Genomic DNA, 15,906 nt, shown 5'->3' on the forward strand with positions numbered 1-15,906 from the left:
TGATAAGGAGCTTGAGTCTTTCACGCGATAGTGAATTCCAAAGTGTGGGTTCAGCGTTAGCGGAAGCCAACATTTTGGAATTCAGAATACCAACAGAATTTTCTTCTTGGTCAGATGGAAAACCAACAAACACCGACAGGAAGTCCTACGGGTCCAATAGAATACTGGTAGACAAGTTCTTGCTGGTCCAACAGAATATTTCCTGTTTTTGGTCCAATTAAAAAAACACACAAAAAAAAAAAACAAACAAAACGAAAACCTGTCCATTCAATAGTCTTCATTAAACGTTCTACTGGCGACTTTTGGAACCAATGTAGATTTGTTGAAATTCACACAGGTAGATTTTAGTGATATTACCTACACTGAATTCATTTTTCCATAATAAAACGGAAAGAAGGTATCATTGACATATTATGGAAAACTTAGTAAATTCAATCAATATTGATAAAGAAAAAAGTGTCAAATAAAACTCTGCTCTCCACAGATTTTCTGTAACATCCCTGACAACCTCGGGATAATTAACAATTTGAACGTTTTTAAGACAAGACACGATAATGCCGACTATCATTATAGATTTAAATCAATCAAATTTGCCTATGAGCAGCTTAAGGATGTAAGGAATTATGTACCCCTCGCCGATAGTTTTACGTTCTCTTGTGGCCGTGTTGGGTCAGTGATCCTTTGGGGTTTTTTTAATCAAGTTTTCTGTCATTATGTAACAATGTATTTCTTTTGTTTTTACTTGTCTGTGTTGCTGGTAATATGATGCTATTGACATAGGCGCCGGAAGTGGGGGGGGGGGGGGGGGGGCAGGGGGGGGGGGCTGCCGCCCCCCCCCCCCCAATCCAAAAAGTGGGGGGGCAAAACGCATTTTTGCCCCCCCAATAAGCCCCCCCCAAAAAAAAAAAATAATAATAATGATAATAAAAATAAATGAATATATATATACATATATATATATGAATAAAAGGGGAAAAATATGGTTACAAACGGCAGCTTTTGGACTGTAAAATGTCACAATTTTCAAGCTCGCTCGCTTCGTTCGCTCGCATCCAGCAGTTGAGCCCGGTGCGCCTCCCCCTAAATTTCTAAAGCGAAAAACATAGCTACAACGGCAGTTGTTGTACTCTAGAATGTCAAAATTTTCAAGCTCGCTCGCTTCGCTCGCTCGCATTGAATCGTTATGCCATTTTCGTAATGTTGCTGACAGTAATTGCCAGTAGTTGCGCCCGATGCCCCCACCCCTTAATTTCCAAAGCGAAAGATAAATATAGCTACAAACGGGAGTTTTGGGACTGTGAAATGTCAAAATTTTCAAGCTCGCTCGCTTCGCTCGCTCGCATTGAATCGTTATGCTACTCTCCTAATGTTGCTGCCAGTAATTGCCAGCAGTTGCGTCCGATGCCCCCTCCCCCTTAATTTCCAAAGCGAAAGATATAGCTACAAACGGGAGTTTTTGGACTGTAAAATGTCAAAATGCTCAAGCTCGCTCGCTTTGCTCGCTCGCATTGAATCGTTATGCCATTCTCCTAATGTTGCTGCCAATAATTGCCAGCAGTTGCGCCCGATGCGCCCCCATTTATTTCAAAGCGAAATATGTAGCTACAATTAAAACTCCAGTTTTGGAACTGTAGAATATCAAAATTTTCAAGCTCGCTCGCTTCGCTCGCTCGCATTTCATTGTTATGCCATTCACCTTATGTTGCTGACAGTATATAATTTGTCGATCGCTTCACACCGTCATTCCATAATCCATGTAAGGAAAACTTACAATGTTCCTCAATGACTGAGTTGTTGAATGTATCACATTCCGTAATGTATAGTAGTCCCATTATTGCTCACGCACACACGCACAAGCATACAGACCGTCAAAATGACTTTATGGTTCCCTCATGTTTCGACCCACCCTACGCCACTTTACTTATATATATATACAAGTGTATATATATATATATATATATATATGTATATATATATATATATATATATATATATACATATATAGGCTATATAAATAATAGATGTGTGTGTGTGTGTGTGTGTGTGTGTGTGTGTGTGTGTGTGTGTGTGTATTGTGTAACATATGCATGGTCTAATCTTGAGCCCCCCTCAATGTTTGCCCCCCCAATCCAAAACTGCTTCCGGCGCGCCTGGCTATTGATGTCATTTCTAGTTTTCTTTCTGAATATATATATATATATATATATATATATATATGTATATATATATATATACAGTGATACAAAAATCATTACATTTGGTTCAGTACCTTCTATTCTATGCCAATTTCTGTAAATGCAGTCATTTTCAAATTTCGCTGGATTTTTGCGACGTATGAAATATTGATTTCGGTGCGACACGCGTTCCATACAGCGAATTGTGTAAAATTCTCAGGTAATGCATGGAGATGCTTGCATTTCTTTATTTTTTCACATACTCACCTGAGAATGATTATTTATATCATTAAATGCATAATTTTGCATTACTACATAGAATGAAGATCCTTGATATTGTGCATTCTTTAGAATCAAGTCATACATCTGGTCATGATGAAATGAGCACGTCTCTTTTAAAACAAATTGTTGGGCGTATATTGACAGCTTTAGTACATATTTGTAATTTGTCGTTGTCAATTAGTGGTGTATTTCCGAACGCATGCAAAATTGCAAAAGTTATTCCAATATACAAAAAGATGACTCTTCTTTTGTTTCGAATTACCGACCTATCTCTATTCTTCCTTGTCTTTCTAAAGTAATAGAAAGACTCCTTTATAACAGACTCTATGATTTTTTGTTACAAAATGATATACTCAACCAAGACCAATATGGTTTCAGGAAATTTCATTCTACTGATATGGCACTAGCCCAGTTGTGTGACAGGGTGTCGACTGCCTTAGCTGAACAAAAACATGTCATTGGTGTGTTCATGGACCTAAGCAAGGTATTCGACACTCTTGACCACACTATCCTTTTACGCAAATTACATTGTTATGGAGTTCGTGGCATTCCACTGGAATGGTTTGAAGATTATTTATCAAATAGACAGCAATATGTATATTATGAATCGGTAAACTCTGAAGTTTTACCCATACATTGTGGCGTCCCACAAGGATCCATATTGAGACCACTACTATTTCTAGTGTATGTAAATGATATTACAAATTCTTCAAATTTACTGCAATATATTCTGTTCGCCGATGACACCTATGTATTTTGTTCCAATTCTGATTTTCAGCCACTTTTAAGAACTCTTAATACTGAATTGCCAAAATTATCAACATGGTTTAAGAGCAATAGATTGTCATTCAACTTACAAAAGACAAATTTTATCTATTATCTATATCTAAAAATGAAATGCACCATTTTTTTTTTATATTATGGTGGACGGTATATTATTGGAACAAAAAGAAAGTGTCAAATTCCCTGGAATATATATCAATGAAAATATGAAATGGAATGCTCATGTGCAATACATCTCAGATAAAGTGTCTCGTAACGTTGGTATACTCTGTAAGCTTAAGTATTATGTCCAAAAGAATATTCTATTTATGCTTTATAATTCGTTGATATTATCGAACATCTCATATTGTAACATTGTTTGGGCAACTGCAAAAAGTCACATTGACAGTATATTGCTTCTACAAAAGAAAGCTATACGTATTAGTAACAATTCAGGTCGTCAGGACCATTCAGATCCTGTGTTCGTAGAATTAAAAACACCAAAGGTAAATGATATCAATATTTGCAAAATTCACTTTTTATGTTTCGTTTGTATAACGGTCAGTTGCAATCTTCTTTTTTCTCATTATTTAATTTAAACAAGGATATACATTCTTATCCCACAAGGCAATCTGATAAATTTCATATACAAAATCCTAAAATGGTGATGGCTCTGAAATCCATCAGACACACAGGACCTGATATCTGGAACTCTCTTCCTTTAGAAATTCGAACTTTAAAGTCTATGTATTCTTTCAAGAAAGCTGTAAAGACAATGCTGCTCTCTGGATATCAGTGATCTTATAATGTCATTGCAATTGTTTCGTATATGAAATTCCCTCGTGGAATTATCGTCGTTCTGAATTTATTGCGTAATGTTATGTAACCGACCATGACCTGTAACTGTTCACCTGAACCTCGGTGAGAAAATACTTTGCCATGCTTTACTATTCAGTGATCCAGGTGATCTAACTTTGTGTATAGTGAAAGCAGACAAACCTCTCCTCTCTCCTTTCTCCTATCCTATCTCTATGCAAATCATCCCTCCCCCTATTTTCCTATATGTTATGTATTATGTACGAGGGCTGCATGCAAATCAAGCAATGCTTAAAGGGTATGTACAGTTCTGCTCGAGGTGAGGATTTAGCTTTTAACGTTTTGCGAGATATTCAGAAACCACTCTATGAGATGTCAAAGAGCATGCAGTTCTAAGGGGTATCAAAAGTTTATTCGATGAAAATCGGTTTTGAAATGGCTGAGATATCCAAAAACAAGGTGAAACAAAGAGATGATAATAAAGTTGTGGCATGTCGCCTTTTATTATTAGCACTTTTTTGGATATCTCAGCCATTTGAAAACCAATTTTCATCAAATAAACGTGAATCCTTCTTAGAATTACATGTTCTTTCATATTTCATAAGAGGCTTTTCATTATCTCACTTATGAATGTTGAAAACATGAATCCCCACCTCAACCAGTACTGTACAGTCCCTTTAAGCTGTAGCCCTTCTGCGTTATTCGTTGCATCACTGTTCTGTTATACATTGTACCATCAATGAAGAAACTGTATTGCTGTATATTCTAAAGGTAATGAAAAAACTCACTTTGTTAGCAACTAATGTATATGTATATCCACTTATATGTATGGTACCATCAATGTATATGATATATGTTTATGTATCTGCATGAGCAATGATATAATGCAGGAACCAATAAAATCAAATCAAAATCAAATCAAAGATGCTTGTGGTCAAGAAAACTTGCTTGAATTCAAAATGCTGTTTAGTTTGAAGTTAGCATTTACAACAATTTTTACAAAACGTACAATATACTATCTTTTTCTTTCCCAGCTGAAATATATTGCCAATGTCTGGCGTGATTGTTCTATATAAGTTGATTTGTCATCCGTTGGCCATGTTCTATGACTATTCTTCTGATGTAGGTTTTTCTTTCCCAAACCATAGTGGAGGGACCCCAATCGTGTTTGGCTTTGGCGTCTTAGCATTTTAAGTACATGCAGTTTATTGTCAATTAAGAGAATCAGGGGTAATTTAATGTTTGAAATCAATGAAAATAATGGAGGTCTGATATTAATGTCGTTAGCAACGGGACAAGTAAACAAGTCTCCAGGTATTGTTGTCTGAAAAACAAAAGACCCAAAGATATAGCATACACATTTCCGTTAGTGGGTAGAGGATAAACAATTCTAATTAGCTCTTTAGAAACTGTTCTTGTCATTGGAATCACCGAGCTCTGAAATTGACGCTTTATTCAGACTCTGTGAAATCAAACCAGGAATCCCTATAACAGTTACTTTCTGTTTTCTATGGTCTATTAAATTTTTTTTGCTCAATAAGTAAAATATTTGCTATAACCTACAAGTACTTGAGTACGCAATTACAGGAAAAAAAGGCTGTTTGTTTTGATAATGCTTTTATCAATGGTTCATTTTGGTTGTTTTCCTTTTTTGTCTTAAACATTCAGGAAATCCTGTCTTTTTCTAGAACTAATTTGCTGTAAATTTCTGTTATCATCATTGATTTTGATTCCTCCCGACTTTATTCATACCAGTTCATAGAGTCATCGTATACTGAGAGACAAAAACACAAACAACAACAGCAACAACATAATCTGATTCTTTTGAGGGTGCAAAAATCCAGACAAAATACATTTAAAAAACCCGATGACGGCAAATTGTGGTCCTTAGAAGGACAAGGGTCAACTGTATCGAAGTGATGTAAAGTAAATGACTTTTTGATATGCCGTTATTGCTTGAATCCAGAGGCCTTGTCGATAATGTCATCTGAGATAAAGTGGCGTAATCAAGTGGTGTCAGCTGTCATGCCCGCAAGAAACTAAATCGCATTTTATTTCTTCATTTTACTTGATACGATGATGTCTGTCAAGTCTATGTAATTTGCAAAAGGTCTCTAATAAGGGTCCAAGAGTAGAGAACCAAGAGTAAAGAGTGATATGACTCACGTAAACATGGTAAACGTATTTATTACAAATTTTCAGATCGACACAATTTGTTACAATTTGTGATAAAGCACAATAGAATTTTATAGTCGAGTTGAAATCGCATTGCATAAACAGTTAGGAAGACCTCCGTAAATATTTCAAATGTACACCCCGTGCCTTTACATAATGTTGAAACTTACAAATATCGGTAGCTCAACAAATGTAAAGGGATATAATTTGAACGTTTATTTTGTTCGACCTCTGTTCACCATTTGCACTATGTGAATCAGACGATGAATTGTCATGTCTTCACAAAAAAAAAATGAAATTTCATTTATGAAAAAAAACAATGGAGAATACACAAAGCGATCGATAAAACGAACAAGGGGGTTTCTGCGGATAGTGACATTTGGTAGACTTAAGACCTTCAAACAAAGTTTCAAAACTGTTTAACTTTCTACGTGATTTGTCTCTTAGATGCGATTATTTTCAACTTAAGAGAGTTTTTTAACGTCTTCCGAGTTATTCGCTAGAAAAAAGAAACATATGTGTCACATATTCAAACTGGAAAAAGCCGCTCATTTCCACCACTGATCTTGTTCCTTTACATAGAGATCAGTGTTTTCAACCAATGCATAATATTATCATGTATGTTGAAAATCGCCCTACTTCCCAACATCGAAGTTTTTTTTTTTTTTCTTTGTTATGTCATCAAACTCACTTCCAGCTGCTGGGCACACGTCCCTCTATTTGGCAGCTAGAATTACATCCTTCACAAATTACTTCTTGTCCTCTGATTGGTCGAGAGCATTAAAAACGACAAAATATTTTTCTTCCATAGAAATCCTTGTCCCGTCAGCGTCTTACTATTCTTCCCAGGGAAATAAAAAAAAAAAACAATAACATTTTCACCACTCCTATACCCGCAAAAATATCGAAAATCCTTCCTAAAATCTATAAAAGTTTTCGGATCACCACCAAAATAATTATAATCATCTCTTTCGTTTATCATTCTAAGTCTTTCCTGCAAGTTTCATCCAAATCCGTTTACAACTTTTTAAAGTTATTTTGCACATGAACAAACAACCCACAAACAAACAAACCAACGGTAATTATGATAACATCGATGTGGGCCAATTTATCAATCACTTGCAATGTGTAACATATTATACCCACAAACTGATTTCTTTAAACATTAACGCCATGTGACCCCTCTCCCCCCCCCCCCCCAAAAAAAAAGTGATTAGCTACAGTGTTCATATGAGTCGAGATGAGGCTCGAAGTCTGCTAGCTTAAGATCATCCCACTAGACCGACACCCACGAGTCAAACAGCCCACGAGTTCGACATTGAAAACAGCTCCATGTGTCATACAGGTCACGAGTCATACAGCCCATGAGTTCGAGACTATAGGTAAAAACAGCCCGCGAGTTCGACAGATACAACGCGGGATTTCAATGTGTCGGTCTCGTGGGCCTTGTTAGCTTAGTGTCGAACAAATGAGCTGTAGGACTTGTGAGCTGTATATGACTTGTGAGCTGTATAATTCATGGCTGCATGACTTGTGGGCTTTATGACTCGTGGGCTGTATGACTCGTGAGTGTCGGTATCGTAACGTACACTCCTTTTCAATACAGCGATGTGATGCTGATGCTCGGCCGCAACCAGCCTCGAGCGTGGAAACGTATGTGGTCTGAGAAAATTGCACTTTATACCGGTGATCCCATTATCACAAATTGACTAGATCTTTTACTCAAATCAGCTTAGAAATCAAAGAAACCAGTGCCGGATCAAGGGGGAGCGCATAGTTCCCACATTTATTATTATTCTTTTTTTATAGAAGTTATAGAAATTAAGTTATAGAAAGAAAAGAATGGAGGTTCGTGAGCACCCTCCCCACAATTGAATAATTAAAAGGAGGTGAGAGCTTAATTAGACATATTCATAGGCCACAACTTATAAAACAATTACCACTGGCAGTGATTGTTATTTTCCTTTCTGTATCTCAGACTTTTTCTATCAACCGGAAGTTGTAGACAATGCATAACTCCTGGAATTGTTCATCTTTTTAATGAAATGATTATGAGAGAAAAGACAACTTAATACAATATTATGATAATCAGCATGCACTGGTCAATCTTATTATTCGTTTGCTTGTTGTTGTTTTTTCATGTAATACGTCTACTAATTTCTATGTCTAATATGAAGATGAGTCATATTTCAATGGGTTTTTTTTTTCTCAATAATTAGTTCGCCTCGTCGGTGGCAGTAACCCATGTGAGGGTCGAGTAGAGCTTTACGTTAACGGAGCCTGGGGAACTGTGTGCGATGACCATTGGGATATTCGTGATGCGACCGTTGTCATGCAGAAGTCTTGGTTTTACATGCGCTCAGTTGGGTTTAGATACAGCCGCCTTCGGAGAAGGCACCGGTGCCATTCTGCTTAAAGGGAACATAAACCCAAAGAGCAATGTGGATTGAGTAAAAACACTAACATTAGTAGAACACATCAGTGAAAGTTTGAAGAAAATCGGACAATCGATGCAAAAGTTATGAATTTTTAAAGTTTTGGTGTTGGAACCACTGGATGAGGAGACTACTAGAGGTTATGACGTATGAGTGGACTAAAATATAAAGAAAATATAAAAGGAATTCTACAAAAAATCACTTTTCTAGCAAAATGAAAAAGTACTTCACTAACCGCTTTCAGAAAGCAGGGGGAAGAAGTACTACCCCTAACATATGTCGCTATCAAGTTGATGGAATGTGTAATTTTCATGAAAAATGAATTTTTATTGAATTCCCTTCATATTTTCTTTATGTTGTAGTCCATTCATACGTCATAACCTCTAGTAGTCTCCTGACCCAGCAGTTCCAACACCAAAACTTTAAAAATTCATATCTTTTGCATCGATTGCCCGATGTTCCTCAAATTTTCACTAATGTGTTCTAATGTTACTGCTTTCACTCAATCCACATTGCTCTTAGGGTTTGTGTTCCCTTTAACGGTTTGGGATGCACTGGAACAGAAATGAGTATCTTTGATTGTGCCACCGTTGGATGCGGAGTCAGCAAATGCAAACATGAGGAAGATGCTGGGGTTAAATGTACCCCTTCAGGTAAGGCCAAATACTCGACTTCCGTCCCCCACAATATCAATAATGTTAACCAATATAAAGACCCCATTAGTTTTGTCCAAAATGTAACGATTTAAACATTGCTGTTGTGCTATTTCAAATTGTTTTTCTCTGTATATCACACTGTGGCAGATTGTTCTTTCTAACAATCTAGCTGTTGTAGAATTTAAATGAAGATGAGGTTTAGAATATGCTGCATGTCATATTCACGTGTTAACATTGACTGAATCCGGGTTAACTGATCGGTCAATATGCTGAACTTTGATCTTGCAATGTTAAAGGATTATAAAAACCCGCCAAAGTCATAAAGCTAGAGATAGATTTTCGGCATTTCTTCTAAATGTATTTTCAGATTAAATATGAAGGCATTTGATATCAAATTTGTGTGGTTTATCCTGTGCATAGTTTTCATTTGAGGCATAATCTAAAAAGTTGGACAACATTCGCAACACAGACCCCGGGGCAAACCTCACCGAGTACCTCACATTTTCCACCTTTATTGTGACTTCCACCCTACATTAACTCCTACATTTATCATCCACATTATTAGAGTTCTTGCTTATAAAAACATACCCTCACTGCGGACAGGCCGTCCAATTATATGCCTCCGTATTACTTTCTGGCCAACAGTGCAAAAGCAAGCACGCTAGTTAACGATTGTGATTGACCCTATAATGATAAAAAATTCTAAAATAAATGAATAATTTATAGAAGACAAAAAAAATATCCAAAGGATGATCTGGACCAGTATCAAAGTTGTATCTTCTGTTCCTTCATCATTATCGACTTAACCTGAAAATTTCATTCAAATTTGTTTGTAGCGGTTCTATTTTTATCTCTTAGTTTTCCCATCCACGCAAATTTCGATTCTGTTTTAATTGGTTATGCCGAGTTGCGTATCTTTTTTTCTTTAAGTAAGTTAAAGATGATATCGCTATTTCCCATGAAAGTGAAAAAAAAAAGTATTTTTTTTTTTTTCACTTTGCATACTTCATGGTACACGACAACAGATAGAAATCCAAAATCAAAGCTGAGCAAAACAGAATCTCTTCAAAATATCTCGTTATGCTAAAAACGTCTTAACTGACTTGAATTATCTCTCTCATTCAACTATTTCGCCTCGTCAATGGCAATTCAACAAAAGGAAGGTCGAGTAGTTAGTGTACGCCAACGGAACCTGGGGAACTGTCTGCGATGACTCGTGGGATATCATCGATGCGGGCGTTGTCTACAGAAGTCTTGGTTTTACACGCGCTGAAAAAGCACTGAGTGAAGCCCACTTTGGAGAAGGATGGCTAACCGGTGATGTATTACTTGATGACGTGTCATGCACTGGAACAGAAACGAGCATCTTTGATTGCGCCAACAGTGGAATCGGAGTCAGCAATTGCGCACATACGGAAGATGCTGGAGTCAGGTGCAATTCTATCGGTAATGCCAAATAACCCCTACCTATACAATAAGCACAATAGAATCAGTTGCGAGGCTAGTCATCATGTTTGTTTTGTTGTTGTTGTTTTTTTTTTGACCCATTCCACTCCATAACTTGCATTGTTTTTTGTTCATCATTGCGTAATCATTCTAACTGTGCATTATGACTTGTGTGTGTATATATATATATATAACGGTTATCCAAATTTGGAGGGGTCTTCTCGTCACGTTGCATGCACTAATGCTGGTGCGGTCCGCAAGAGAGTTCTCCACCGAGTGCGGTTGGCTGCATAGTAGCGCAGACGATGTTTGTTCCCGTGCACTTCCTGATATCGTCGAACCAACTTGCTGCTGGCCTACCCCTTCTTCTCTTCCCTTCGACCATCCCAAGAATAATTCTTTTCTCAAGGCATTCTTGTCGTATGGCATGGCCAAGATAGGCTAGTTTTCTTGTTATGATGTCAGAAAGCAGTGTCTTCACAGACCCAATCTGTTCCGGGACCCATGTGTTGGTTTAACGCAATCTCCAAGACACTCTCAGCACTCTCCGGTAACACCAAAGTTCAAAGGAAACAATGATTTTCTTGTCGCTTTTCTTCAGTGTCAATGACTCAAAGCCGTTATGTTGCAGCAACAAAAGCTGTTGACTCAAAGAAGTCAAATCTTCAGTGCAGTTGGTATCTCGCTTCTCCAGATTTTTGACATGCTTTGAACCATGTTTCTGGCGATGGCAGCTAGTTCTCCTTTTTATTTCTTGGGTGCAGTCACCTTTAACGTTGATAGCAGAGCCAAAGAACTCCAAGCTAGTGGTCTCCTAAATAACACTGTCATCTAGCTTGAAAAATTCCCCATGATCCCGTCTATCATCATCAATGACCAATATACTTGTCTTTTTGGTGTTCACCAACAGTTCCCTTTCCTCACTAGCTGATTTCACTTTTCCCAGGAGGTCCATTAGCTCTTTTCTACTACTGCATACAAGGGCAGTGTCATCTGCATATCTCAGGTTTGTAATCTGTTGACCGCCAACCCTGATACCTCCTTGGAAATCTTCTAATGCTTCTCTCATTATCATTTCAGCATAGGCCTATATATTAAAAAGTTGCGGTGACAGGATGCAGCCTTGTCTGACGCCTCGACCAATTTTGAACCACTCTGAATCTCGCTTGCAGGCTATATAGTTCTTACCGCATATTCCTGGGCTAGATAGAGCTTACGAATGAGGAACACAACGTGAGCTGGAAATCCCATTTTTAACATCATATTCCATAGATCTTGGTGGGCTACACAATCAAAAGCTTTGCTATAATCCATGAAACAGAGATACCGTGGCATTTTGTGGCCTCTGCACTTCTCGATTATGTTCCTGGTGTTAACAATTTGGTCCCTGGTACCTCCTCAAGCTCGGAAACCTGCCTGTTTTTCAGCACATTGACTTTCAAAGGCAACGGTGACACATTGGAATTTTCAAGCTTTGGTGTTTTCGTGAAGAAACAATGAATGTCTAACTGAATGGATGAGATCTGTCAATTTAATGGGAGTGGCCACACACACCACCCCACCCCCTTACACACACCACATATACAGCGGCAGCATCGTGCTTAAACTCTTGAACGTGGCGAGATGGTGTAAGGTGACTTAAGTATAATTGGCAACAGATCTTACACCAGGGACGTACGGTATATAGCTGTATCTGTTGCAAACCCGTTTATTCAGTCTTCAGACCTCGAACTTCGTCACAAATATATTATAATGACAATATAAGCAAAAATAAAACAACGGTGATATGAATATAATAACATACTGATTTGCTGTGATTTGATTTTATTTGAGTCGATTTGATTTTGATTTGACTTAATTTGAATTGAATTGATTTGATTTATTTTGATTTGATTTGTTTATTTTCTGTATGGCATCAGTTATAATTTTTGTTAGCAAAAAAAAAAAAAAAAAAATAAGTCCATATTTGCCAAATGGAGATATTTGCGATTAAAGGTCAGGAAAAATAAAGAGAATAATTAGAAAATTTCTGCTTCTTTAGACCAGAACTTCAAAAATGTACCTTTATTATATAGTGACCAATATATCATTTAAAATGTATCATTTTGTACTTTACGACAGAGTCCGCACTTTAAAATCTTCAAAAATGGACTTATCGGAACAAAGTCTTCATATATATATATATATATATATATATATTATATATATATATATATATATATATATATATGTATTTTATATATATATATATATATATATATATATACATATCATGTGTACGCAAACATAACATTAACGTCAGAAATTGTCTGTAATGACGTTATTGTGTTTTTCGGTATTTTATTATCATACATACACAAGTATAATAGTACAGTACTATGACAAGGACATGTTAACTTTGCGACGTAGAACCTCACATTGAAACCAAACAATGTATTGTACATGATTTACAGGTCAAATACCACTAAGTCAATCTTGTTGGCATATAGATAGTCCTAATGATAACATTCCTTGAATTTACCTATAGTGCGAAAGCTTTATTGGTCCATCTTCATGTAGATAGATACAAAGTAGATATGAGTACGAAAATGGTATCAAATATTACTTTTCTTGTAGCAAATAGAGGCGTTATCCACGTGGTCATGCTTTTGCAACACGGCAGTTAAACAAGACGCTAAAAGATGTAGATATGTAGATGTAGATGTAGATGTTTCACGATATCTCTACGTCGCTAACACAATTGTGTACGTTGTAATAGGTTGATTTCGTGTTAACAGAACGTCGGTTATGGCGTGATTTATACGTCGAAAGAAAGTTGTATAAGGGGTAAATTATTATCTTGTTAGTTGTTCGCCGCGCATATATATATATATATATATATATATATATATATGTATATAATTATGTTACGTGATACGTTACAAAACGACAAAGATTTCACGTCATATCCACATCTGACGAGATTCACACGTCACAAAAAGACGTAATTTCTCGTCATCAATATGTATTTATGAATATGCAATTACATCCACGCGCCGTTCTTTTGGAAGTACTATCTGGACATTGGACGAAAGTAATTTAGAAAATATAACAAAGTGATATAAGTTTTTTTGTTTTGTATGGTACCTCTTGATATGAATTTTTTATGGTTGCTAACTTTCCTTTCCTCTGTCTAGTTCGTCTAGTCGGTGGAAGTTTACCACGACGGAAACTTGGAGAATATATGCGATGACAACTGGAATATAACCGAAGCTAGGGTTGTCTGCAGAAGCCTTGGTTTTCCAGGCGCTGATTTGAAGAAGCATTCGGTAATGCCCACTTTGGACGAGGCATCGGTCACACTTTGTTTGATGACCTGTCATGCGCTGGAACAGAAACGAGCATTTTCGATTGTGGCCACAGAGTTGGAATCGGAGTCAGCTACTGCTACTATTCCCAATATGTTGGAGTAAGGTGTAATCCTGCAGGTAAGAACAGAGTTAGCCGATTGCAGTCTGATTGCAATCTGTAAACGCTTCAATATCAGAAGCTTACACTTTTTAATGTCTTAATTACTAATATTCTTTAACTTAAAGGAAATTTTATTAGAAGCGTGAAGAAAAATCTGAATAGCATTGGAATTGAACACGTTAAAAAATTATTATGATAAATTCATTAATCTTGTCATGGTTTTAAAGACTTCAAAATGCAATCTCCGTTTATCTAGTTCGACTCGTTGGTGGAAGTGCCGCAAATGAAGGACGAGTCGAAGTTTATGCGAAGGGAGCCTGGGGAACTGTGTGCGATGACTTTTGGGATATCACCGATGCGGGCGTTGTCTGCAGAAGTCTTGGTTTTCCAGGCGCTGAAGAAGCACTTAAGTTTGCCGCCTTTGGAGAAGGTACTGGTAACATTTGGCTTGATACCGTGGCATGTATCGGAGTAGAAAGGGATATCTTTGGTTGTGGCAACAGGGGAATAGGAGTCCACAATTGCCGCCATATCGAAGACGCAGGCGTTCGATGCACAACAAAGTAATTTTCAGGTGTGTTTTTACTTTGCAATGCGATGATTAAGAGTCCTGTAGTTAAAAGGGGATGGCTAGTAACTGATCACTGGAATCAGTGGGAATGCTGGGGGACCCTTTTGGGATTCGTTTAACAGTACATTATATATCTATTGTTGTGTGAAAATTATTTGCTTCAGAATGGTCTCATACTTAAATAATGTGCAGTTCAATGTTTCCAGGTTAGCATGCCTGTACAGTGACGGGGCGATCGTTAACGGGTGGTTAAGGGCTTCCGCTACGCCTACAAACATGGCTCACTATGGGTCAGTTTAAAAAAAAAAAAATCAAACAAACAATGCATGAAAATTGACTAATCACATTGATAAGATTCTAAACTCGACCGATTTGATGTGCCCGCGTAGAAGTCTTCTTTTACCTTGTTATACTATACCTAGAATTGCATATTGTATTGGGAGGTGGGCTTTCCAGTGGGACACAATGTTAATATCTGACACCAGAGTACAGAGGAATACTTATGGATTACGTGTCTAATCAGCAGAAAACCCTAGGATGTTGACTTGCCATAAAAATGCAAGTATTGTAAATAAAGGTCAAATGTAGTGAAGGTCAAATAGGGCCTACATGTTTTCACGTAAGGAAATACCACGCAACAAGTCCCTGTGATTTATTCTGTTGCATGTTCAAAATCCAACTGTAAAATGCTTTCAGAAACACACACACACACACACACACACACACACACACAAACAAACAAACACACACACACACAACGATTATATAATTTGGTTAGAATACTTGTGTCACTGTTTGTGCTCCTTTTTTCGCAGGACCTGCAGCTCTTACAAAGACAGAGGCTACATGCGGATGGACATGACTTTCTCCATAATAGATTGATAATTCGTCGTGCGCATGGCAGATTGTCGTTAGCGCGCTTCCGTGCGCATGGCAGATTGTTGTTAGAGCACTTCCGTGCGCGTGGCAGAATGTTGTTAACCCTACGCGCACTCCCACACCCTAACGACAATCTGCCATGCGCACTCCCACGCTGTAACGACAATCTGCCAGGCGCAGGGAAGCGCGCTAACGACAATCTGCCATGCGCACGACGAATTATGTAGCTTATACTAGAATACAATATGTAACACTGGCAT

The 15,906-nt window shown here is 37.4% G+C and overlaps 1 protein-coding gene across 1 annotated transcript in view; it reads right to left on the reverse strand.

The window, feature by feature from the left end:
* LOC140246564 (uncharacterized) overlaps positions 1-11,997 on the reverse strand; it is a 57,054-nt gene extending 45,057 nt beyond the window's left edge. The window contains exon 1 of the mRNA XM_072325906.1: positions 11,935-11,997. Within this exon, the coding sequence (XP_072182007.1) occupies positions 11,935-11,997 (63 nt within the window). The remainder of the gene's footprint in view (positions 1-11,934) is intronic.
* Between the last annotated feature and the right edge of the window lie 3,909 nt (positions 11,998-15,906).

This window comes from Diadema setosum, chromosome 3 (genome assembly GCF_964275005.1).
Source record: "Diadema setosum chromosome 3, eeDiaSeto1, whole genome shotgun sequence".
In the NCBI taxonomy this organism is placed as follows: domain Eukaryota; kingdom Metazoa; phylum Echinodermata; class Echinoidea; order Diadematoida; family Diadematidae; genus Diadema; species Diadema setosum.